The 27,575-nt window shown below is 33.2% G+C and overlaps 2 protein-coding genes and 1 pseudogene across 2 annotated transcripts; 2 read left to right on the top strand and 1 right to left on the bottom strand.

The window, feature by feature from the left end:
• Window positions 1–6,819: 6,819 nt before the first annotated feature.
• On the bottom strand, window positions 6,820–9,063 carry LOC146950767 (Galactose oxidase/kelch repeat superfamily protein). Its single transcript, XM_085746729.1, has 3 exons — window positions 8,903–9,063; window positions 8,602–8,682; window positions 6,820–8,261 (listed from the first exon to the last, which is right to left on the bottom strand). The coding sequence occupies exon 3, from the start codon at window positions 8,226–8,228 to the stop codon at window positions 7,134–7,136; it is 1,095 nt and encodes a 364-aa protein (XP_085602855.1). The 5' UTR covers window positions 8,229–8,261; window positions 8,602–8,682; window positions 8,903–9,063; the 3' UTR covers window positions 6,820–7,133.
• Window positions 9,064–9,566: 503 nt separating this feature from the next.
• On the top strand, window positions 9,567–10,766 carry LOC146950766 (uncharacterized). Its single transcript, XM_085748668.1, has 2 exons — window positions 9,567–9,570; window positions 9,707–10,766. The coding sequence occupies exons 1-2, from the start codon at window positions 9,567–9,569 to the stop codon at window positions 10,603–10,605; spliced, it is 903 nt and encodes a 300-aa protein (XP_085604794.1). The 3' UTR covers window positions 10,606–10,766.
• A 5,416-nt stretch (window positions 10,767–16,182) lies between these two features.
• Window positions 16,183–17,647, top strand: LOC146950765 (uncharacterized; annotated as a pseudogene).
• Window positions 17,648–27,575: the final 9,928 nt, after the last annotated feature.

Raw genomic sequence — 27,575 nt, 5'->3', positions numbered from 1 at the left:
AAAAATAACACTTTTTATGCTTTTGAGGAGTTGACAGCACAAGTTCCAATGTAATACTTTCTACATTTGATTCCTTAACCAGTGCCACGGGGGCACCGGTTAACATTTCCCTATTATATATTATATTATATCAAACAATATAATACAAGTTAAATAGCATCGATATATATCTCAATATATTATACATACACATATTTATTCTTGTAAGTACACTTGTAAATGACCCAAAAATATTTGATATATTGAATCACAAGGTTAATCCTACAATTTTCACTTCTCCATGATTAATTAACATGTCTTTCGCCGTTACACTATTTTAAATGAAAAAATGGTAATAGTCATTTTGGTCTTTGAATATGTAACAAATTGTTACAATAGTCCATCAATATATCAAAATTGGAAAATAGTTCTTAATTATGCACTTTACTAGTCAAAATAGTCTATGACGCTTAAATAGTCTCTTAATACTCACAATGATTTTTTTTGATATAAGGACTGAAATGACAATAATTAAGTATATTGGAAGACTAATATGACAATATTAACGAAGTATTTTAATGTTGGGGACAATTTTGACTAACGAAGTGCACAATCATAAATTATTTTAAAATTTCGATACATTGAAAAACTATTATGATTACTCGTTACACATTCAAAGACCAAACAACATAAAAAAATAAAAAAAAAACATCAACCCATAATGTTTAAGATGCTTAAAGTCAACACTATAAAATAACAAAAATTATTTATAAAAAAAAACAAAAAGGAATTCTGTTTGAAACATATTAAATAGTAAAACGTACTACAATTATAATAATTAATATTAAAAAATATATTTCAATAAATAAAAAAATAATACAACATAATTTGAAAAATCATATTTGCATTTAGGAAACACATTGGGACTTGCTGTGATACAAAAATAACAAGAATCATTCTCTTTAGAGGAATAAGAATCATGTTATCTTTTAACAATTTTTAGGATAAAAAATAACCAAAAATAACTTTTTTTTTTTTTTTTAGATGTTACTATAATGTTATCCCTTTGACTTTTGGGTGAGATTTTGCAATAAATTGGTTTGGGCCGAATCTGGGCTTGTAGCTGAATCTTTGGCTTTGGATTTAGGTTTTGAAAATTTCTTTTTAAGCACTTAACAATTGCTTACAAGCTTCTCAAACTTCCATAAACACCCTAATAGTAATCAAGTACCGTTCGTCTGAACGGTAGTTAACTACCGCTTGAAATCAGTCATATTTGAGAATGGTAGTTGTTCAAATCACTATTTTCATTACCTGGTTCTATGTCTAATAATATCTTGATATTATTAGAAGTTAGAACTATTGAATTACCAACTTAATTTTCATTACCTGGTTTTATATTCATGTCCTTATTCTCAAAGTAATCAACTGATCCTGGAAATGTTATTTTAGGGACACATCTCGATTTTTTTTTGACACAATTATTTTTATTTGTTGTATTGTAGAATGTATCATTTTTCCTCCCATTAATCTATTTTTCTTCCTTTTAATCAGCTAATCCCTCGATATTATTTTGAGAAATTTGAAGTGTTTATTCTGCATGCTTATTTCCGATACTAAATATCCATTCCTAAATATGAGATATAGAACCAGGTAATTCAATAGTGATTCGAACAACTACCGTTCCTAAATATAGTTGGTTGAGTCTCCAACAATAATTAACTACCGTTCATAGGTGAATCTTAGTATAACTACCGTTTAAGGCATTTTCAAAAGTTTGAGGTATTTGTGAGCAATTGTTAGGTGTATAAAGAGCAATTTTCATAGGTTTTTAAACCTATAATGAAATGTATCCATTTGACAAAAAACCAAAAGAGTGGTTATGTAGAGTATTTAAGGTTTATATATCTTGACAAATAAAAACACTTCCGTTTATATGTTTTTTTTTTTACAAAAACAAAACGATATTCATTCATTCAAATCGATGGATTACATTATTCAACACCGCTAAAAATGTAAAGGATGAATCTGCGAACAAACTCACAGCATCCGAGTTAATAGCATATAACGGCATAATGCTACAAAAATATATGATAAAATAAAAGTGACCGGAATACTCATATGCCTCCGGATCTGCAACATTGATGCCCAAATCTTTAATTGAATAGTTGATCTTTCTATATGAATCAAATGAACACCGCAACAAGATGGGAAATCAAACAATGCCGCACAAGACGACGAACAACACACCACCACACTCAGATGGCGAAATCACGAAGAAAAAACCTAGATCTATGTAAAAATCACTTATTTAAATTGAAATAGAGAGAAAAAGATGAAGAGGGGTGATTTCAAGTCAAAAATTGACCCAAAACCACCCCTCAATGAAGAAGTTGGAAGAGAAAACCTAGAGAGAAAAACTAGGGCCGGTTTGTTGGAGATGGAGAGAGCTTGTTATCAAACAATGGAAAGTTAGAGATGTTGTTTATATACTTGTTTTATCTAAGATGGACTTATATACTTGTTTTTTGTCACTAGTAATGTTTACCCTCTCAATTCTAAACAAACTCACATATTCGGGGAAGTACACTTTCAGTTGATATACATTGTTAAAAATATACTTTAAGACAGTGCCTAGATTAGGTTTTTCTTCTATGTTAGAGGTAAAAATTGAAAATCATGTCATAATAATTTTGTTTTCAAATATGGAAAACAATATATGAAAACGAAACTATTATGACATAGCTTAATTTTGGTTCACATACATTTTGAATCATTTCACTCATTTTTTAAACGTATTTATGATTTTTCCTCATGTTATGTACAAGTTTTGAGTAGAAACATAAACTAGGTACTGGCTTAGTGTTTAAATTGTTTCACTCAATAGAAATGGTGGTTGATTTGTGTTCAGGAAATTATTTTGAGCTTGGATTTAGGTCAATAGCTACTTACTTTGGGTGATTATTATTTTTGGGTCCAATTAATAGTTGTTTAGTGTACACTTTTGTTAGGTTTTTGAAGTGCTTCTGGTAGGATTTGATTAAAATCTATATGATTTCGTGTAGGTGTAAGTTAACTTTGTTGGTCCATTAACATTTAACATCATCCTTGTTTCTTTAGTTATTTTCCTCGACCTTTATTTTTGTGAATTAAGGTTTGAAACGACCATAATAACCTAAGTTTATGATAAAAATTTGGAAAATGCTAACAAGTGTCCTAAGGGCATTGTTTAAGCATCTAAAAGTAGCAATTTTTGCATTGAAAATTGTACGGTTATGACTTTAAAAAGTGTTTGACTTGTATTTTCAAGACATAGTTTCTTGTTTTGGGTTCCTTAAACAATGCCCTTAGGGCACTTGTTAGCAAAACCCTAAAAATTTATGTCATTTTAGTCTCGGATGATTGAGGAGTCATGTGTAGATATAATTGGGTGTGTCCCAAACACTTAACGTTCAAAATCATTAACTCTATTGATGCTTGTAGACTATGGCTAATAATGATCAGGGGCAAACCCATGTTAGGTCTACTGTGATCACATGCACCCACTCAAATTTTGAAATTTTCGCTTATCATCTTACATGATTTGTCCTCTCAATTCTATAGATATTTGGTTGGATTTTTTCTTTCATTTTTACCATTCATTTAAATTATTTTATCATTTGTATAATATTATTTAAATTATCAATTAAAAAATTAGTTAAATCTCTCTTTAAAAAAAATTAAATCTCAATAAAATAGGAACAATCCACAACATGCTAGACACTATAAAAAGCATTATGTTGATCTTATATAAAAAAATAATGTGTTTTGGTGTAACATCTTTTCTTTCAATTTTAATTACTCTTCGCTTAATTATTTTTTTACCATTTTATCGTTCCTAATCAATAAAAGTGGAAAGATAGAAATATTAGTGTCCAACTTAAATTGTTAATGTGTATGTCTTACTAATTATAAAAGGGATGCATAGTTTTAGGGTGACTTTTTTTGTTTCATTTTTACCCTTTTTCTGAACTATTTTATTTAATATTTTTATTTTTTTATAATATTATTTAAATTATTCATTAAAAATAATAGTTACATTTCATTAAAATACGAACTATCCCACTACAATAGAAACAATATTGAACACTATAATAATAGCTTATTTAGTCTTATTTACGAAAAAATATTCGATCATAGTATATACCAATATATATTATTTTTTTAAAGAAGTATATACCAATATTGATATCCCTTTTGTATACAATTAAGCGCGGTAAAAGTGGTTATATGAGTAAGTTAGTGCTCGTTTTTTCCGTATTATTGTATAACAATACGTATGTAACTTTAGTATTATTATCAAAGTTTCTCACAACGTTGCGAATCAAAGTTCAAATCCTAACTAGAATATATTTTTGGTAAAAGTATATACCAATATTGATATCCCTTTTATATAGAATTAAGCGCAGTAAAAGTGGATATATGAGTAGTTGGTTAATGCTCATTTCTCCGTTATTATTGTATAATATGTATGTAGCTTCAGTATTATTATCAAAGTTTTTCGCAATGTTGTGAATCAAAATTCAAATCCTGACTAGATCAAGTGTCACATTTGGTGTCCAATAATTTTTTTTTTCTCTCGAATAATATTGCCTTTAGGAAGATAAAACCAACGGGAAAAAAAAAAAAGTTAACTGTGACATTAATTATTTTTTTTTTTTTTACAAGTACGCAGTTTTTTTTTTTATTTAGAAAACATGTTATCTATTATTTGTTTTATGGACTCATTTTGCTCATTTGACCCAAAGACTAGGGTTTCATGCATTGAAAATTGCTGTTTACACTCTTTTGAAGGTTAAAAAACACCATAAAATGACAAATTTAACCACAATTTTCTTCGACAGTTAACTACCACCAATTAAGATCTATCTGCAGTTAACTGCTGATAAGGTTATTTTGGTATTTTAGCGGTGTTTCCCAACATCCTTTGATGTGGGAACAACATTATTCTCATGCATTTATCCCAATCTCACTTAGAATATCCGATAATAAATAATGATTGATCATTAGACATTTTAAAATTGCTCGATTGATTACAAAAAGTTGATCAAAAGTTACAACCGGATAAAAAAATTCACAAAAAAATAACCAATTGAAAGTTACGACTCTATCAAAAACGAAATCAAGGTGCTATTGAGCAAATTTCTAACAAAATTGGCCAAAAGGGTTCCTGACAACTCACCATGTACAGCAAAGGGGATCTCATTCCTAATCTTCACATGAGAATATTTGTTCACTGTACTACCATTGCAGTTTACAGTGTGGCTCTTATTAAGATACTTTTGGAGGATGAAAAGTAAAATGAAAATCATTATTTATTATACTAACATTTACCACTATTTAATTAAATTAAAGTAGAAAACTAGTGAAGGGCATGAGTGCCCTGATGTGTAGAAAATAAATCAAAAAATAAATGTATGAAATTTCACCACGTGTCATTAGAGGAAGAATTTGTTCAAAATAGATAGATTAGTTAACTAGTTAATAGACTAAGAATGGATCCTTGAGTCACATAACAACAAACCCTATTTAAAAAATTACGAGTAGCCTAAATAAGTATAACTCTAATTTTTTATATTAAATAAAAGATTGTAAATCAGTTGGTGATGAGTAAGCAACTTATTCACTGATGTATACTAAAAATATAATGGGTAGCCTAAATTATAATTTTATTTTTGGTACAGGAAGCCTAATTGTTTTTTAGTTATGGTGAAAAGAATTTGAAGTCCTTTCTAGTAAAAAGTATGATTCCATTCTCAATCATTAAAATGAATCTCATTCTCTAACATGCTGCTGTCATACAGTATGATGAAAATTGTAAACAAAGAAAAATTATACTTCCACCACTTGGATTAGTCCCCCACATGAAGGGCATAAAAACCATTTCTTGAAAAAAAAATCTTGTAATAGTAAAACTAAAAATAAAAATGTCATATAATGACTAAAAAGAAACAAGTGATGTAAAATACAAGTGCAATAATCAATAAATAAAGTGAACATTTTGCACAGATGCTTTTTTTGCATGATTAACACTAACACATTTGTTGGTTGGCAAGAAAAAGAGGTTCAACCACCTATTCATCTCAACATCAAGGTGATAATAATAAGTGTATAAAAAAGATATACCAAGAACTGTGAAACATTAAATAGTGGGTTGCAAACACATAGGACAAAAGAAACTTATAGGGTAATGAAGAATGGTCCCAATTGAATTAATCTTCCTGATTAAAGGAAGAGAAATCATTTTAAGGTCATATTGTATATAAAGTGAATACCACATAAATAGGTAAATGAAAATCAGACATTAATCTATGAAGTACGGTTGGATGGATGGACAAGGTACCCAAACACATTATAGACCTTGAGGGGACCTCTTCTAAAAAAACTAATCAAAAGATAACACAGACAAAATCATTTCAAAACAGTTGTGACTTTGTTTTCACTTATGGTTGCAATCTAACATTCAGTTTTAAGCCAAATGAGGTCATAGATTGGATTTGAAACAATCAAAATATTATGCAATCAGTTAGCATATCTCAGTCGTTGAATCTAAGATCAGATAATTCAAATTCCAAGTTTCTGTTTGAAATATGATACGTAAAGTCAGAATATGAACCACCCGGTATTTACATTTACTCAACGACCCTAGTGACTGCAGTGACTGTAAACAATCCAAATCCCTACAAGCTCTAGTTAGATGAAAAATTTATGGATAATGACATGAACATCAACACACACAGACAATCTAAGCAACAAATTGTGACAAACATATTACAGGGAGAATGCAGACAACAACAAGCATTAAACAATGAAAATTCCTTGATTTATTGGTTTACATAGTTGGCTAAGAAAAATAAAACACAACATTTCTGTGTAAGACTACTAAGTAATCTCAAAAGAAATTTAAAATTATGAACCATGAAAGTAAGAAGTACATTCAAATAAACCATGTTAAAAAGATGACACTAAATTCTCAGCTGGGGGAAGCCATCCCAAATAACAATTAACTCGGTAAATGAAGCGACGGCGGAACATGGAAGCACCCTTCAAGGCAAAGTCAGATTGTGCATATTAGCATCTTCTGTTGAGTTAATTGAAAATTATCTCAAATTCCCTCAACAGCTCATAACAGCACAATTATACACGAACACCCCGACATGCTCCTTCAAACCGAGTACCTGCCAATCAATGATGCCATCCCTGACACCGGATTTAGGACACCATGAATTCAGCACGATAGCTTCACCTTCTGGACCCCTTTGTCCACCCACAACCAAAAGTTTATCTCCACAAGCCTTGAAAGCAAGGCCCCAGCCATTTGAAGAATCAGCCCGAACTGGGAGCCTCCCCAATTCATTCCAAGTGTTCTTTTGCTTGTTATACATCTTCACCATGTTAGTTAAGTGCTCAACTGCATACAACTGATTATCCACAACTGCCACAAGTGGAGGTGCTTGAGCACCCACATTAACATATGGATACATACCCTCTATTTTCCTCCAACTTCTTGTTGAAAGATCATATTCTTCTCCACAAGTTAATGAAACAGTTGTGCTCGACATTCCACCGATAACATAGAATTTACCATCCATAAAAAAACTAGAGCACAATCTACGCGGTGTGTGCATGTTTGGTAAAAGTTCCCATGTACATGATGCAGAGTCATACAACTCAGCAGACTTCAGAACATTTCCATATTTATCACTTCCACCGGCTACAATAGCAATTGAACCAAGACTACTAGATCCAAACAAACAGCGAGGTTGGTTCATCTCTGGACACTTCAACCAACGACGGCAAATCAAGCTATACTTCCAAATGGCGAACTCCATCAATTCCCTACCAAAAACCAAGAGTTCACAACCCACAGCCAAGGACTCTTTGTCCGCGTGGTTAAAACACTCATCGCACGGTATCTTAGGCAACGCCATCCATCTACCTATGGTAGGGTCAAACGCCACCCATCCTCTTGGATCGCAAACCAAATAAACCAAATGTTCCACAACTCCCAATTCTTTCCGCAATCCATATAAATAACCACTACTGATCAACCTACTATACCTTTTATTAATACAAGACAGTGACGCGTGATCGGATCTACCAACCCAAGCGAGACAATTGAGGGCAACGTCATCGATCAGACCAGGGAGAAGCGAATCATTTGGTCTATGTCTAGGAAAACCATCATTCACTCCTTCCCTCTGATCCATTTTAAGAAAACTATTCACTTTCTACTCATCATCCTGCAAACAACAATCCAAAACACAATTCCTTTATCATCTCAAGGAATCATCAACCAATCCAAAACAAAATCACCACACCATATGAAAAATCAATCTTAACAAACAAAAAAAAACCTTTTTATCCAATTAATTAAATCTATATCAGCATGCAACCAGTATCTATATAACTATATATCAATATCAATTATTTCCATCAATTAGATAGGAATCTAAAATTGACTTATTAATAAAAATCACCCCTTTTTAATAACTAATTTCAATTTATCCCAATTTAGTGATACATAAACATAAAAATCGTAATTTTGGGGAAAAGATAAACAGAAAAAAAAGATTTCAATACCAAATTGAATCACAAACAAGAATCAAAGCTCATCCAGCAAAGTTGCATGTATGATTTACAGCTCCGAGGAGACAGAATCATCTGCAAAAATGAACCAAAATAACAATAAATTAAACAACTTTGATTAAAAGGGTTAAAATTGGATTAAGAAAAATGAAATCGGGTCAAAAGGGTATTCGCTGATCCAATTAAAAACTGAATTTGGATCCAAATAAAAAAAAATGAGTTTTTTCTTCTTCTGTTGAAATTAAAAAAAAAATAAATAGAAAATATTGATTGATTGGTTGAACAGAATGTGTACCTGGAGGTGAAAGAGATCTGAGAAATTGAAGGAATTGGGTCAAAGCATGTTGAGGAAGAAGAAGAAGAAGAACAGAGAAAGTAGATAGCTTGCAAGTTTGGACAGAAAATGAAACTGTGGTACTTTTATTATTTGTGATTGTGATAACAGAACAGAACAGAGAGAGAGAGAGAGAGAAAGAGGTACACCTTCTTATATATATAATCTAAATTAAATATATAAGTCAAAATTGCATTAGTGCTTAATTTGACAAGTCGTTAACTTAATTTTTTTTGGTTACAAAAAGTTTAGGTGGATTCGGCTCCGGTCACCACCAGGGTCAGGGCACGCCTCCGGGCCCAAAGGGCACTTATAGAGGTACTTACAGATCACTCACTAACACTGCCCTCACATTGGCTAGAGGTACTTACAGATCACCCACCAACACTGCCCTCACATCGGCAGAGGGAATCGAACACACAACCTTCTGCAAGGAAGTGGCCCGTTCCTTACCAACTGAGCCAACATGTGTTGGTAGTCGTTAACTTAATTTAAGTTTTAAGTTTCAATATTAGTATTTTTTTTTTTAAGAATATTAGTATTTCTTTTATTAGTATTTTTTAATATTAGTATTTTTTTTTCCAATGTTATTGATATGAACTTTTGATCGTGATTAATCAGGTCGATGAGTTTTACCAAAATATGAATTGTTCTAGATAATTTAGTTTAATTTTTGAATGAAACAATTGTACTTACTTAAAGTCTAAATTCACGAATTATCAACAAAAAAAATTCTAAAAAAAACAAAGGATTAACACAAAATAGAAGATAATGTTGGCCGGGAGATAGGCAACGGTGCACATACTTTATTTTGGTGGGATCCTTGGATTGATGGGTTAGTTTTGAAGAATAGTTTTACCCGCCTTTTTGATCTTGCTATTAATAAAATGGCAACGGTGGCTGAAATGTATTCGCTTGGCTGGGGAGAAGAGGGGGAGGCTTGGAAGTGGCGTCGTTGTTTGTTTGCTTGGGAGGAGGAGAAGGTGCGAGAGTGTTGTGATATTTTAACTAATATTGTTTTGCAGCCTAATCATTCTGACAGGTGGATTTGGCACTTACATGCTTCAAGCAATTATAATGTCACAAGTGCTTATAACTTTCTGTTAACACCAACCAGCAACAACTTGTCAGCAACTCAAACGCCAGAAATCTGGAACAAGGAAGTGCCCCTCAAAATTAGTCTCTTTGCTTGGCGTCTGTTTCGAAATAGATTACCAACAACAGACAATCTAATTAAAAGACACATTTTACTTCCAAATGCTCAGTTATGCGTGGGTGGATGCGGTATGATGGAGGATGCAAAACACTTATTTCTCTCTTGTGATTTTTTTGGTAAACTTTGGTATGGTATCTCTCATTGGCTTAGTTACCACATTGTGTACCCTGAACATATGCCAGACCATTTTTATCAATTTGGCACCTTAGGAGGCTTCTCTAAAAACAATCGCTCTGCTTTTCATCTTATATGGTTATCTTGTGTGTGGGTGATTTGGCTTGAAAGGAATACTCGCTCTTTTCACCAAACAGAAGCTACAATTAACCAATTGCTAGATAAAGTTAAGCTTCAATCTTACTGGTGGCTGAAAGCAAATCGTCCTAGTTTTGTCTTCTCCTACCATTCTTGGTGGATAAATCCTTTGCCTTGCTTGGGAATTAATTTGTAACAGGGTAGCTCTTTTTTTTGGTTTTTTTCCTGTTTTGTTCCCCTATTTTATGATTGTATTTGATACTATTTCAGCTGAGTTTTTGGCACTCCTTGTGCTGAAATATTCAGGTGTTCAGTAATTAATTCCATTTTAGCTTCTTCAAAAAAAAAAACACAAAATAGAAGTTTGCATGATGATTTAACGATGTTTTTTCTTATGTACAAGACAAATTATTCGACGGAGATGATTTCTCCTCAACTAAGTGATTTTTTTTTCTATGCAATAGTGGTGGATGATACAATTACTCAAGATTAGTATTTGAAGGACTGGTTTTGACAAAAATATGTGGGGGTGGGGGTGGGGGTGTGAATATAACTAAAAAATTGAACTGAACGGTTGAACTTAACGGAACCATCACTAGCAATTTTTGAAATTGAACTGAAACAATTCAGTTCGATTCGAAACAGTTCGATTCAATTTTAAAATTTTTAAAATTTGATTTTGTTTGATTTTTATATTTTTTTTTTATGGTACCAATGATAACATTTCAGTTCAGATCAAATAGTCAGTTATTTTAAATTTAGTAAACAGTTCATTTTTCATCCCGAACCAAACCATGCTCGCTCTTACTCTTTACATACTATGTTTTACTTTGCTGTTGTGACCCTTCTTTTTAGTCTAATTACAATTTATTCTTTTTCTTTTTTGGTTGTTTTTTCATTCTTATTGCTTTGTCGTGTAGTTAAGAAGACCACCATGACATGAGTTTTTTCTAATCGATGATGACATGAGTTTGTTTTGCAAGTAGAATTATGGTGTTCTCTCATAACACCTCATATTTTTATTTTTAATAAAGAAGTAAATATAAAATTTATTTCTACACAAAGTAATACTTTTTTTTTTTTGAACAAGCCAAAATGAGATATATATTAACACACAAAAGTTTTGTTCCCTAGCACAAGGAGTGCAGAAGGAGACAAAACAAAGTTACAAAGTTACAACGTGCACAACGACAAGCCGTCCGTAGACAAAACTTAGATGCGGAAAAAACCTCAGCCTATCCCTAAACAAACAAGGGGGTACTGCCACCATAAGTGATAACCAAAAGGAAAGCACATATTTTTAGCTTTTAACCAACGCAGAGAATACATCTTAACCTTCTCCAAAAGCTGAATCATTGTGTTTGCTTTGTTAGCAAAAATTCGCTTGTTTCTTTCATTCCAAATAACCCAAATGCAACAAAGCCAAATCAAATGTAAGAATGACCGACGGGGGGCAAAACCACCTGAAGAAAAAACAAATTGATTGAAATGATCCGTAACCCGGAGAGGATCGACAGAATAAACACCAATCCAACACTTTATGAGCTTCCAAAGATCACCAAATATATTACAATGAATTATCAAGTGATCTATTGTTTCTTGTTGACCACATCCTGAAATGCATAGATGATTGTCATTATTGATAACACCTCGGCGCAACAAGTTGTCCTTTGTCGGCCATCTGTTGCGAATGAGACGCCAAGCGCAAATAGAGACTTTCAAAGGTACATATTTATGCCAAGGTGCAACCGAAGCAACATCAGTAGCATGTATCTCCTGCCTCGTAAGCATTTGATACGCTCCACGAACCGTGTAACCAACTACAGAGTCCGGGCGCCAAAGCCAAGCATCTGACTCAGATTCCTGCAAGGTAATGTTAGACAACAAATTCCTAATCTGCACCACTAATTCTTCCTCCCAGGCAAACAAACGACGTCTCCAACTCCAAGCCTCCCCATCCTCACCCCAACCTAAGGCATGCATGGCTCCTACCGACAGATCCTTATGAATTGATAAATCAAATAATCTCCTAAATCTCTCCATCAACGACACAGACCCCACCCAACAATCCGACCAAAAATAAGAGTTAAGACCATTACCAAGACGAATTGTAATATTCTCTTCAAACCGACTGCATCCTTCTACACCTAACCCCTCACGAATTTTGACAATATCCTTCCACCACGCTGACCCCAACCTTCCTCCCTCTCTAAGCCGCCCTCTCTCCACCCCATAACGGGACACTAGAACCTTAAACCACAACCCGTCTCTATCCACTAAGCACCTCCAACACCATTTGGTAAGAAGAGCAATGTTAAATTCTCTTAATCTCCTAACCCCCAAACCACCATCATCCTTATTCATACAAATAGAGTTCCAACTGACCCAAGCAATTTTTCTATTAACCTCACTCCCACCCCAAAAAAAATTAATAAGCAAAGATTCAATGGAAGAGATTGTACCTGCGGGAGCTCTGAAAAAGGAAAGTGCGTAGACAGGCAGTGAAGACAAGACGGTTTTGAGGAGAATCAAGCGGCCCCCAATAGACAAATTTCTGCTTTTCCACTCAGACAGTCTCGCTTTAATGCGATGGATAACCGGATCCCAAAAAGTTAAACGCCTTGGGTCTCCCCCAATAGGCAGGCCAAGATACAAGAAAGGAATACAACCCACTTTGCAAGACAAAATAGAAGCAGCTTCTAACATCCACGAGTTGTCAATGTTAATGCCAAACAAACTACTCTTATTATAATTAACCTTCAGGCCTGACATGTTTTCAAAGAGAGTCAGAACAGCCCTCAATGCTCGGACATTCGCCCAATTCTTGACACCTATCAACAACGTATCATCAGCGAATTGCAAATGAGAAAGATGAGTGGGATTCTGCACCCCTACTGAGTACCCGGTAAATAGATTCAAAGAGACCGCCGTCGTCATCAAAACATTCAAACCTTCTGCTGCGAGAAGGAAAAGAAAAGGGGACAGAGGATCACCCTGACGTAAACCCCTTTTCAAATGAAACTCATTCGTTGGGCTACCATTCACCAAAACCGAGGCTGTTGCTGTAGAAACACATTCCTTCATCCACTTCCTCCACAAGGTAGGGAAAGACATTCTCCCCATAACATCATCCAGATATCCCCAATCTACTGAGTCATAAGCTTTTTCAAAATCAACCTTAAACAATAACATCTCTTTCTTCAATTTGCGAGCTTCATCAACGGCTTCGTTAGCAATAAGAATACCATCAAGAATTTGCCTATCCTTAACAAAAGCAGTCTGGGTTTCAGAAACTACCTTGCCCATCACTTGTTTCAAGCGGTTAGCCAGCAATTTTGCCAAGATTTTATACAAACAACCGATTAATGCAATGGGTCTAAAATCATTCAGACGTTGGGGGCAATCGATCTTGGGGATAAGAGCAATAAAGGTGCTATTTATACCTTTTGATAAGCGACCATTTCGATGAAAATCAGAAATGAATCTCATGATGTCAAGCTTCAAGTCTAACCAGAAATCTTTGATGAAACCAAGATGAATTCCGTCAGGTCCAGGACTCTTGTAACTGTCACAATCCCACACAGCCGTCTTAACCTCTTCTTCACGGAACGGGCATGTCAAAAAGATACTATCATTTACGGATAGTCCACGAAAATGTAAGTCGGTCACCCTTGGTCTATTAATCAGAGGTGCTTGAAAATGAGACTGAAAATGATCAAACACAGCTTCCCGAACACTGTCAACACCCTCTACTAAATTTCCATTCACTACAACCGAAGAGATGGTATTACAACGACGTCTTCCAGACATGATCGCATGAAAATATTTAGAATTTGCATCCCCTTCCCGAAGCCATAATAACCGCGATTGTTGCCAAGAAATACTAGCATTAGTCCGAGATAAGGAGTGTAGTTCAGAAGATAATTCACGCAAAACATTCACTTCTTCGTCAGATAAAACATCTATCTCACCTTTAGAATCCAACAAATCAATCTGATTTTTTAAAGAAGACATTTTACCAGGTATATTGTGAGAATGAGATAAATGCCAATCTTTGAGGTCACCTTTGATCCTTTTCAATTTTTCCTTTAAGATGTAGCCCCCCCAACCATCCACCGGATAAGATTGTAATTTTGAACGAACAAACTGATTATACCCTGGGACATCTGCCCAACATTTCAACATCCTCACTGGTTTCGGACCCCAATTAAGATCGTCAACCGACAATACCAAAGGACAATGATCAGATAAGCCACGCAAAGCAGCAACTTGAAGGCAATTAGGCCACTTTGCACACCATTCCTCAGATAATAAAAATCTATCAATACGACTCATGGAATTTCCGTCCCCTTTATACCACGTGAAGCCACGACCATGTAAAGGTAAATCAATCAAAAAATTATTATCAATGAAAGCATTGAAAGGTGCACAATCCAATGTCTGAACCGCGGCCCCCCTAGACCTTCTTTCTTCCACATTCCGAACCGCATTGAAATCACCACACAAACAGATATTATATTCCCCCAAACGATGGAGATAATCAGATAAAGAGTTCCAAAGTAATTGTTTCGCACCATTATCACACGGTGCATAAATATTAAACAGATAGAATTCATCATTAGAATCAATAAACCGACCATGAATGAATATCACGTGATCAAAGCTAACCGACGACCATACCTCAACAATGTTGGTGTCCCACAGAATTAACAAGCCACCAGACGCCCCCACGGAAGGTCGAAAAGAATAAGAATGGGAAACAGAACCCCATAAGGATAAACTCAAAGCATCATCAACAACTGACAATTTCGTTTCTTGCAGACAAACAATCGAAGGATTCTTTTCAGCTATTAGTTTGCGAACTTCCGGTCTTTTTGCAAACCCACCCAGGCCCCTAACATTCCAAGATAGAATCTTCATTACAACCTCGTCCTCCCTTGAAAAAACCCCACCGCCCCCTACATTACTCAATCGACGACTCTGCTTTTTCCTTCCCCCCCCTTTTCTCCTTCTACACAAAGTAATACTAATAATGAATTTAATAGATCTCCGTAACTATAACTAAGTTGATATAAATAAATATTATAATATGTATGAGTGAAATTTTAATTTTTTATTTATTCATTTTGAGAGGTGAAGTTTTGTCTAATAGACAACTTGACAAAAGTAATAATAATAATAAAAAAAATGAATTTTCCTACCTTATGGCGTAAGTGGATTATGGAATGCGTCAGTACAGCCTCAACTTCTGTTCTGGTTAATGGTAGCCCAACAGATGAATTCAAATTTGAACGGGGGTTGAGAGAAGGTGACCCACTTTCACTTTTTCTATTTTTAATAGCAGCTGAAGGGCTAAATGTCATGATGAAGGCTCTAGTAGAGGCTGGCCTGTTCTCTGCCTACAAGGTTGGAGAAAATAATCATGTCTCCATCACTGATCTGCAATTTGCTGATGACACATTGTTGATTGGGGAGCGAAGCTGAGCCAATATTAGAGCTCTGAAAGCTATGCTTCTTCTCTTTGAGGTGACATCTGGTCTTAAGGTGAACTTCCACAAAAGTATGTTAGTTGGCGTTAATATTCATGATTCTTGGTTGGCAGATGCAGTCTCTGTTCTTAATTGTAAATTGGGCAGAGCCCCCTTCCTTTATCTGGGGTTGCCTATAAGTGGTGATCCTCGAAAACTAAAATTTTGGCAACCGTTGATTGACCGTATTAAGTCAAGATTATCAGGTTGGAAGAGTAGAAATCTTTCGTTGGATGGCCGTTTAGTTCTCCTAAAGTCTGTCTTGTCCTCTCTTCCGGTCTACTTTCTTTCCTTCTTCAAAGCTCCCGTAGGTATCGTTTCTTCCATTGAATCTATATTTAATTGTTTTTTTTTTTGGGTTGTGAGGAGGTTAGGAAAATTTCTTGGATTAACTGGGACACTATTTGTTCCAAAAAGGAGGAGGGAGGTTTAGGAGTGCGAAGGATTCGGGAATTTAATTTAGCATTACTTGGTAAATGGTGTTGGCGGATGCGGGTTGAAAATAGGAGTTTGTGGTATAGAGTTTTATTAGCTAGATACGGAGAGGTAGGAGGTAAAATCGCTGAGGAGGGGCGGTTTAACTCTGTTTGGTGGAATAATTTGATAAGTGTTAAAAATAGGGCTGGTGTGGGAGGTGGGAGTTGGTTTGATGATAATGTTGGGCGGGAGGTAGGAGATGGTGCCCAGACTTTATTTTGGTGGGATCCTTGGATTGACGGGCTAGTTTTGAAGAATAGTTTCAGCCGCCTTTTTGATCTTGCTACTAATAAAATGGCAACGGTGGCTTAAATGTATTCTTTTGGGTGGGGGGTTGAGGGTGAAGCTTGGCAGTGGCGGCGTCGTTTGTTGGCTTGGGAGGAAGAGAAAGTGCGGGAATGTTGTGATATTTTATCTAATATTGTTTTGCAGCCTACTAATTCAGACAGGTGGATTTGGCACTTGCATGCCTCCAACAGTTATAACGTCACAAGTGCTTATAATCATATGATGACATTCACCGGTAACAACTTGACAATTACACACATGACTGAAATTCGGAATAAGGAAGTGCCTCTGAAAATCAGCCTCTTCGCTTGGCGCTTGTTACGTGATAGATTACCAACAACAGACAATTTAATCAAAAGACATATTTTACATCCGAATGCGCATTTATGCGTGGGTGGATGCGGCATGGTAGAGAATGCAAAACACTTATTCCTCTCTTGTGATTTTTTTGGCAAACTTTGGTATGGTATTTCTCACTGGCTTGGTTACCACTTAGTGTTTCCTGAAAATGTGTCAGATCATTTATATCAATTTGGCACCTTTAGCGGATTCTCTAACAGCAAACGCTCAACTCTTAATCTTATTTAGCTATCTTGTGTATGGGTGATCTGGCTTGAAAGGAATGCTCGAATATTCCACCAAAAAGAAGCTTCTTTTAATCAATTGTTAGATAAAGTTAAGCTTCAATCATACTAATGACTGAAAGCGAACCACCCAAGTTTTGTTTTCTCCTACCATTCTTGGTGGTTGAACCCTTTACCTTGCTTGGGAATATTTATGTAAAAGGGTAGCTTTTTTTGTTCCTGTTTTGGCCGTTTTGGCATTCTTGTAATTGACTCTTTCAGCTGGGGTTTTGGCACTCCTTGTGCTGAAATCTCCGGCTTTCAGTAAAATAATCCATTTTAGTTTCTTAAAAAAAATAAATAATATAACCATCGTTATTAAGGTTAAATTTGGCGGGAAAACTATACTCTTACGGTGATTGAGATCTGAGAGGTGTCAACCATACATGTTTAATAATATCGTTAACATGAATATTTCAGGTGGCGAGAACCAAAGAAAAATAACTAAAATTATGCCAACAAATTTCCTATTGTGTCACTGGTTTATAAATTTAACATTGTTGAGTAATATTTAAATGGAATGAAATTGAATTTAACATTGTTGATTCATCAAAATTTTAAACGTAAATTAAACAAATTATCTAATCAATTGAATTAATCATATTTGTTTAACTGATGCCACGAGTGTATCATAAAGTTAGTGTCGATCAAACATTTTTGTTGTAGGGTAATTGTTTTTTTAAGCATGTCTCAATTGCCTGATTACTACAATTTAGGACCATGCAATTTCATATTTCCCCCTTAAGAAAATCCCACTAGGAGCTATCGTGATTAACGTTGATAGAAAAATTTGGTTTGAGGGCTTAGTCCATTTGTCAGCAAATTTGCAAGGAGTTAATATTCAGAGACACATATTTTATTTAAATGGACTTACGGTTAGAAACAATGGTTTCGGTAGGTTAATCTATACACAGTTTTGTTCTACTTTTAAATAGACCTTACAAGTAGACGGGTAAGATTGTACATTTCAAATCAGTCAATTATTAGATCAAATATTGAGTTAAAAAAAAAAGAAACAATCACAATATTGGTGTATTCAATTATTAAACTACTTATGTATGGTTATTGAAAGCTATTTTATAGTCATTTGTGATAGATTCTTGGTACTTTTTGTCGTTGTACATAGTGTACATAACAATGCTTTTAGAATATAAAGTAACATATAATTGAGAGTGATGCGAATAATATTATTATCACCGGAAAAAAATAGTTAAATGATCATTCATATTAGTCAAACCTTTTTAACATATAGATATAAATAAACAACTCATGGTAAATGGAGAAGTAATTAAATAGGCCTAATATATAAGGCATGAGTTGATAAAGAAAAAAAGGAAGATTAAGATTTTTTTGATCAAAAGATTAAGATTGAAAATTGAAAACTTGAATCCAACATCAGCACCAAAGATTTGACCTAGTCTACTCGTACTTATATCACTTTCTATCCTCTTTGAATAGTAATAGATGGAGTCTCACCTTTATCCAATGACTCATCTTCCTCCAAACCTACCTTATTTCTTTTTCGAATTGAATAATGGAAAACCTATGTAAGGTCTTCATAAAATCAACCTCAAGTTCCCACGTTTTCGTAGAAAATGGCTAATTAACGAAGGTGGATACATACTTAATTTACACTATAATTGGTTGGATAAAGAAAGCAATAATAGGAAATCAAAAGGAAAAAATGAGTGTGAAAAGTTAAATAATTTTTTAGTTGTTTGGTATAAAAGAAGAACAAAGAGTACATCTGATCTATGGTTGCTGGATTAAGATAAGATGATCTAAATTTCAAGCACGGTAATTATATTTCAAATAAAATTAAAATAAAGATAAAGATATTGTTTTTAAACTTTGTATTTTGATTTTAACTATTATTATTTAATTATAATTTCAAACGTTGGATCATTAAAAATAATTGACTTTGATTCTATGTGTTTTAAGTCATACAAATGATGGTTGGTTGATAGTGTAAATTATTTTACACAGACACTAATGTATCAACAATAATCTCATTATAATATTATTAATTTACTAAAATTGTTATACAAATTTCTTTTTTTTTTTGACAGATTGTTATACAAATTTCTAAATGTTAAAGTTTGACTGAATGTGTGATTGTGAATAGTACAAGTGTGATAGTTAGTGCTGATTTACCTCGACCCCAATAATTGATCTTGTGGTGAAGGTTTGGGATCTAATAATGTGTTTCTCTTTAGGTCTTGGGTTTGAATACATATATGCCCACATAATTTCTCTCTAGAGTCAATTTATACATAGTTTTATCCTGACTTCAATTAGACTCTCCGCTAGTGTACGATGACATTGGTCTTTAGGATAGTCGGTTATTAAACTGGATACTAAGTTTAAAAAAATATTGATATATTGATCCCTCCTAAAATTTAATGACTATACAGTGACGCAAGAAGTCATCATCTTGGCATGTAACCAAAATTTGTAACCGTCTTTTAAATATAAGTATAACTCCTAGTAAATACTTTTTTTTGTGCTAACTCTACTTCTAAATACTTTATTTTTATTAGACGTCAAACAATGAATATCATTTTTCTTTTAATAAATAATATATATGAATATGAAAAATATTTGATAAACACCCCAATAGATGCATGTATACACCTTACAAGAAAAAAGATAATTAAGAGAGCGATGCGATAAATCTAATAGATTGGTGATATGATGGAAAGAGGAAGATAAAAAAAGGGCAACCCGGTGCACTAGAGCTCCCGCATATGCAGGGTCCGGGAAGGGGTCCCACCATTTGGTGTATTGTACGCAGCCTTACCCTGTTTTACACAAGAGGCTGTTTCCAGGACTTGAACCCGTGACCTTTCAGTCACATGACAACAACTTTACCAGTTGCGCCAAGGTTACCCCTCGGAAAGAGGAAGATAAAGAAAAAATAAAATGTTGAACGAATGTTGTAAAAATTTAGGTGTCTATATATCATCGAAGAATGAACTGCATCACTACCTGCTCTTCAATGTTTCCACATGTTACTACAACCAACTACTATTACTTTTTAATCTTATCTAATCTACTGTATAATTCTTTGCTTTCACTAAAAAATAAATAAGTCGATCTTATGTGCACGTTTAGTATATGTAAATTAACCAAAGAAAAACATAAACGGCAGAGGTACAAACAAACATGGAAGACCTGATCAAGATTATATTTATATTAATAGAAATTGTTTAACATAATACTATATATTCATATTTCAGGAAATGCCAAAATATAGAGGGAGGAATTGGTAAAACCAAAAGCAATTAAGATGAGAAGGTGGATGCATGAGAATCTAATACGTTTTCTTTATTCCAAAATAGGAGAGTGATCGATCATCATGTGAATGTGTTTGTTTGTTTGTTAATGCCACTTGTCGACCCTCAAAAGCCTAAATAGTTTCTTTTTTGCAATATATATTACAGAAATAATTTATATTTATATTATATATACTGAAAATGCAAGTAATAAAAACAATGGAATCAAACTGAAAACCTTCTAAGGAAGGAGTATTTATGCCCCCTCTCTCTTTTTAAAGGACAATGAAGCATTTATTTCACTGGCGTATATAGCAGCAGACTACAGCTAAGATTGTGATTCATCATTCATCAACTCAACTATAGTCTATATTAAGTTCTCATAGCAAAGAGGTTTTCATTATTTTTGATTCAAGGGTCTATTTGATTTTCTACATAAATTTTTTCAATGATTTATTTTTATTTTTTTTTATTTTTAAAATGGCAGTTTCATTTTTTTTTTTATCCCAGTTTCATTATTCTTTTATTTTTAAAAATTAATATACAAGGAAGTAGTTTAAATATTAATATTAGTGTCATAGAGCATTGGTTCATTGTTGCGACTAACATTCTCCTAAACTCCTCAACACAATCCAACTACATGTTGACAAATCATTAAGATTGAGAGAATGTTGAATTTAATGACGGCCTCTAACGCATCCGAGCAAACACATGCAAACTTGAAACAAACTAAAAAAAACAAATAAAACACAAACTAAGAATCACAATGAGAAAAACATGAAACACTCTCAAACTAGGCTTTGATGGAGTTATCAAAACATAAAGTTGTCATGGCGGCTTTCAAGGGACGTTTGGAGGTCATTTCTGCAATTTTTTTTTTTTTAAAATCAAATTTTACTTAAAAACCATATCCGTGTTTAAGACGAACAAAGACCGGTAATTCAGAGAATACAAACTAAAAACGCCGTATATAGGCGGAATACCCAAAATAAACACCATAAAAAAAAACCTACACACAACACCTAGTCAAACCCTACATTCAACATCCCATGATGACAACACCCACCGAAATAAACATCACCTAAAACAAACTCCTTCGCGAATCGACCGCTGAAAAGCGATATCTATAACCACCTATCGCCACTACTCGTACTCCAAAAGAAAACACCTCTCTAAATTGAAGTTGAAACTACAAGTACCGAATTTAGAGGTTGTGGCTGAGGTGGAAGACGATTAACGGTAAAAAGCATGGATTAGTGGTTGGTGATTTGGTAGCAGAGACTAGAAAAGGGAAAGAAAAACAATGTTTTCGGACTCACCCAATATAAAAAGCATGCATGCATGTATGTATGAATTATTTTTTTATTTTTTTGAATCATGTATGTATGAAAGTTTGTTTCTACTATTTGTTTTTTCATTCAAACAAGACAAATGAAATTTGTTTTTCTCTTTCTTTAATCCAAAACAATAAGTAAAATTTACTTACTTTTTGTTTTCTTTTTTAATCTAATTTTATTTGTTTCTTTACCCCCACTTTTTTTCTCCCAAACTAATTGTTTATATGCTGCATCATCCTTTTATCTCATGTCAATTGCCAAGTGATATATACTTATATGGTCTAAAATGAAAACTTAATACATCATTAACTAATCTAATTAGAACATTTACATGCCACACATTTCATTTTTTGTCCATTTTGTTCAAACTTCATTTTCATTGCCAACACCACTCCAGTTCATCAATAAACAACATTATTTTTTTCCCAATAAATAAACAATTTTATGAAGATCAAGGCAAAAGTGTGATGCTACAAAGACTCCTAGATTTGACGGATAGTCAATTAAATTTGACATCTTAAATTTATTGCATGTCGTTTTTTATTTTGTTGATAAATTTATTTATTGCATGTCGTTCATAACCTTGGTGCTCTACAAACAAAAGACTGAATGAGCTATCAGTTATCTTTTGCTTTTAGACAGGAAATTTTGTTCACATATTTATGTTTTGAGGAAAATTTGGTACATATATTTTCATCATACTTATGTGTAATATCAGATTTCCATCATTGGAGCCCTAAACCTAATTAACACTTATAAGGAGTTTATGCTTAAAAACTTAAATTATTAAATAGTATGAAACATGTGTACAAAATTCTACCTAAATTACATCAATAAATGACATCAATTTGATGGTTTACTCTACTGGTTAAAAGGGAGAAATCATCCTGTAAATATAGCTAGTAGTCGGTTAGTAACTAATAATTTATAGAGATTGGTTTTCAGACATTAAATTTCTCACTTCTTCGTATTTCAAAGTGTGTGAATCTAACTATTAAAATACTTAAAAAAAAAATACTACTCCCTCCGTCCCAGAATATCTGACTCATTTACTAAAAAAATGTCCCAAAATAACTGAGCCATTTCAATTTTCAATACAACTTTCATCATTCCCAATACAATATAACTCTAATTAATACTACTTTCATCATTCTCAATTCAATATATTCAACTTTCCCCTTTATTTATACATTTTTCTTAATCTGTGTGAAAAACCAAACTGGCTCAGATAAACCGGGACGGAGGGAGTACAAACTATAGTTGACACACATGTTTAAACCCTTTGATCATCTAAATTTTTTGTTTATATATTAAAAAAGAGGAATGATATTTTGACAACCATTTTTAACAACTTTGGTGACAACTCTCTCTCTCATACTTTCATTGTACTTTTATTCTCTCTCTTCTGTTTTCTCTCTCTATTGTTACTGTCCAATAAGAATGGAGGAAAAAAGTTGTCTAAAAAAAGTGGTGATTTCGGCTAACATAGGTCCAGTCGGTCCGTCACTGATTGACATGATTCTTTATTTCTCTCAATGATACTTGCACCTTATCTCGACAACATCAAATCCTATACACTATTACTATTATTTACTCCCTCCGTTTTAAAATGAGTGTCGCTTTAGGCTTTGACACACAGATTAAGAAATAGAATGAAATAATCATTGGATATAACGCTTTTACTAAACTGCCCTTACTTTATAAGAAAAAGACAATTAAAGTTGCATTGAAAATTGTGTGAGAGAAAAGTTGGAGAGGGTAAAGTTGGAAGAAAAAAATTAAAGTTGTATTGGAAATGTAAAGCGACACTCATTTTGAAACAAACTTTTTTGGCTAAAGCGACACTCATTTTGAAACGGAGGGAGTATGATTTTTCATACTGTTCTCCCGTTACCAACGGCTTCTATTCTACTCTGGTACAGTAAAAAAATTCCTTATACTACTTTTAAAAAAAAAACAAAATGAGTAATGGTATTTTGGCATGCTTGGATTCAACATGAAAGCTCAATCAAACTATCCAAATTTTTACGCGTAACAGTATGACTTTGTCTCATTTGCATAAACAAAACGGATTCAACATGCTTGGATAGTTGGATGTCTAAAATGAATTTTTTTTTCTTCTACCCCTATCAACAAAAAAAATAATATGTCTGCCCCTAGTTGAAAACAATTGATCAAAATGCCCCTATTCTTCATTTTGGATGGCGAGCAGAACCAATTTTCAACAATCCCTGCAAGTTTGCAGGCTTTTTTTCTGAACAAACTGTATGTTCTCCGTTTCAAATGGAGAGCAAGGATTTTTATTTATTTTTTTTCTGTTCTTCTTTTCAAATGGCGAGCAAGCCATTTTTAGTTTTTTTTTTGTGTGTTGTATTTTTAAAATGGCAACCAAGCCATTGATTTTTTTTTTTGGGTACAACTTTTTGTTTTTGTTTTTTAGGTACATTTTTTTTGTTTTATCTAGGGGAATTAGCCACTTTAGTCCCTGAATAGGAAATGAGTCGTCACTTTAGTCCATGAATGCAGATAAATTGCAAAATAGTCCCTGAATGTAGACTATGTTAGTCAATTTAGTCCCTGAATGCAGAATCCGTTAATCAATTTAGTCCCTGAATGTAGACTCCGTTAGTCACTTTTGTCCCTGAAATTGATCAACAGAGTCTACATTCTGGGACTGTTTTGCAATTTCTCTGCATTCAGGGACTAAAGTGACTAAATGTCATTCTTAACTTTTTAATATGATTAAGATTTCTAGGAATAATGTTCCGGAAAATTTTATTCCTGCAATTGTAAATTTAATCCTTGAAACAAACACACCTAAAAAAATCAATGGCTTGGTTGCCATTTTAAAAATATAACACAAAAAAAAAAACTAAAAATGGCTTGCTCGCCATTTGAAAAGAAGAAGGGAAAAAAAATAAATAAAAATCCTTGCTCTCCATTTGAAATGGAGAACATACAGTTTGTTCAGAAAAAAACCTGCAAACTTGCAGGGATTGTTGAAAATTGGTTCTGCTCGCCATCCAAAATGAAGAATAGGGGCATTTTGATCAATTGTTTTCAACTAGGGGCAGACATATCATTTTTTTTGGTGATAGGGGTAGAAGAAAAAAAAATCGTCTAAAATAAACTTATAATCATACCTTTTAAAATTAAAATAGAAAATAATGATATCTTGTGTTTTAAGGACGCAAGTTAAAAATTCAAATGTAAAAAAAGAAATGCTTGTGTTCCAAGCGTACAAAAAGATAATTAAATTGTTATGGCCATCGTTCAAATTATTTTTTTGTTATAGCCTAGGTTTGAACCATATCAAGTAGGATATGAGACATTCATCATGATCAATTGACCTTAACAAATATTTATAATTAGTATGTCATATCATATATTTTTAATCACCGGTTCTTTTAGGCTTTTCTTGGCTCAAAGTTTTGAAGCCTAAAACCTTAGCTTTAGTTGCCTGACCTTATAGAGCCAAATCTGCATGATTAAGATAATGTTGCACGACTCATAAATTTGTGTTTTCTCATTGAATCAATAAATCTGATCATATATCATTTAATTTAAGGGTGAAATATATTTATCTATCGATGAAAATTAACAAGTGCATGATGTATGATTTACTTCACTTGTATATTATAAAACTAGTTTAATACTTAATATACCATATACTAGTACTAGTTAATAATTTCATTATATTCTATCATTTTTTTATCCCCTCTATGATGAAGACGAAAGACCAAAAACGACAACCAAACTAACAAAGATTTGCATATAATATCAGATCAGATACTATACTAAATACAATAATGATATTTTGACATCCATTTGATGACAACTTTGTTGACAACCTTGTTTTCTCATTTTTTATTGGTCAAAAACAATGGAGAGAGAAAAAGGAAGAGAGAGGATAACAATATCATGTGAATATGAGAGATAAAGTTGTCCAAAAGTTGTCAAAAAATGGTTGTCAAAATATCATTTCTCAATACAATATTTGAAAGTGTAAGTCTACACCTTATGTATACTGTTGACATTGTTGTGTAGTGCCGTACGAAACTTAAAAATGAATAAAAATGGAGAGAAGGAAAATAGTTGGTATTTGCAAAAGAAACCTTTCCCTTTCACCAAAACACACGTTTTGCTTTTTCCTCATGCACCGTTTGTTTCGTGCTGGCTAATAGCTAGAGAGCCGTGGAGAATTGGATATGTTAGTTAAAGTTGAGCAACTTGTAATGGTTAGTCAAATAATGGTAAAATTTCTAATACATTTTTTCAAATAAATATTTAGGTGAGATAGATTCTGAAACTTCATCAAAGTCAAGACAGACTTCAAGATTCAAAAACTATTCACAAATTACTCATCAAACATGTCTTCATATTGATAATAAGAGTTGAATTCACAACATTAAATGAATTAACTTCTTATCAACCGAATCAATTTTCATCAACTCTAATATATTTATTTGAAGATTAGAGTACAACTATAATGCATGATGGCATATATATTCATTAGAGTACAATATTCAACATCAAAATTTTGATATCAAATATGATTCTATCCGACTCGAGATATTAATAGTAGAGGATATCTAATACACACCGAACAAAATTTGACGTTTGACAATAAATTCTCTGCGTAAAAACATGGTTGAGCAGTGTGATGATTATTGATGATGACGAATAACACAGCCAAAAACTGCCTCCATTCTTGTCTTTTTCCATGGATGAGCAAAGACTTTTCTTTGAGAGTACAACACGTATACGACAACAACAACTTTATCTTATTATTATTATAGTACTCGTTGCAAATTGTTATAGTATCTTTTTGAGTTGGAAGTCCTCAGTACCAATCTCACGTATTTTGGGTAAAGAAGGCTAAAAGTAAGTACATTGCTAGAATTCAAAATTGAAAAATGTTTGTGGTCATTACCATGCTTAGTTATTATTATTATTATCTTTAAGAAGGAAAATAATATGGAAGAGTGCATTTGGTTTGAGAGGAATGGGTGGAGTAGCATTTGGATTGGGTTCGTGGAGGTTTGGCAAGAATGCACTCTATGAAAAATACCATATACTACTAGTATTATGAGACTTACACTAAGTGGATAAAAAGACTCAACATGCTACTTTGAGTCATGAGATTCTCTTGCTAAATAATGTACTTGTAATTTGGATTAGACTCTTTCTCATAAGCTTAAGTCAACAATTGGTAGGAGTCATAAGGTAATTTGGTGGTTTGGAGTAAGAACACAGGAATTTGAGTCATAAGAAGATAAAAAAAAAATCACAACAATTGGTGCATTTGTTAAAAGTTGGAATATGAAAAGAGTTGCATATAGGCTGAATTAAGCACCAAATACTAATGGACTAGTGAAACCGACAAGAGAGAAATAGGTTTACCATAGAGCGAAAGCCATCACATATAACGTTAGGGTCTTGTTCTTCTCCCATCTGTTTTTCCTCATTCCCGTCAAATAGCCGAGAGTAAGTTAACTCACATAGGACGGGAATGAGCAAAACAGATGGGAGAAGAACAATTCTCATAACGTTAAAAGTTTTATTTTATTATAAGAAATCTCAATTTTACCATACCAAAATGCTATTTTTACAATTGATCTAACAGTTTTTTTATTTT

The sequence above is a fragment of the Medicago sativa genome, chromosome 2 (genome assembly GCF_051527215.1).
Source record: "Medicago sativa cultivar Bolivia chromosome 2, Bolivia_mono, whole genome shotgun sequence".
NCBI classification, from domain to species: Eukaryota; Viridiplantae; Streptophyta; class Magnoliopsida; order Fabales; family Fabaceae; genus Medicago; species Medicago sativa.
The sequence above is the reverse complement of the archived record's forward strand: the minus strand, read 5'-3'. Positions and strand labels throughout refer to the sequence as shown.

Coding starts and splice junctions, on each gene's coding strand:
- LOC146950767 (XM_085746729.1), bottom strand. CDS start 8,228: ATGGATCAGAGGGAAGGAGTGAATGATGGTTTTCCTAGACATAGACCA.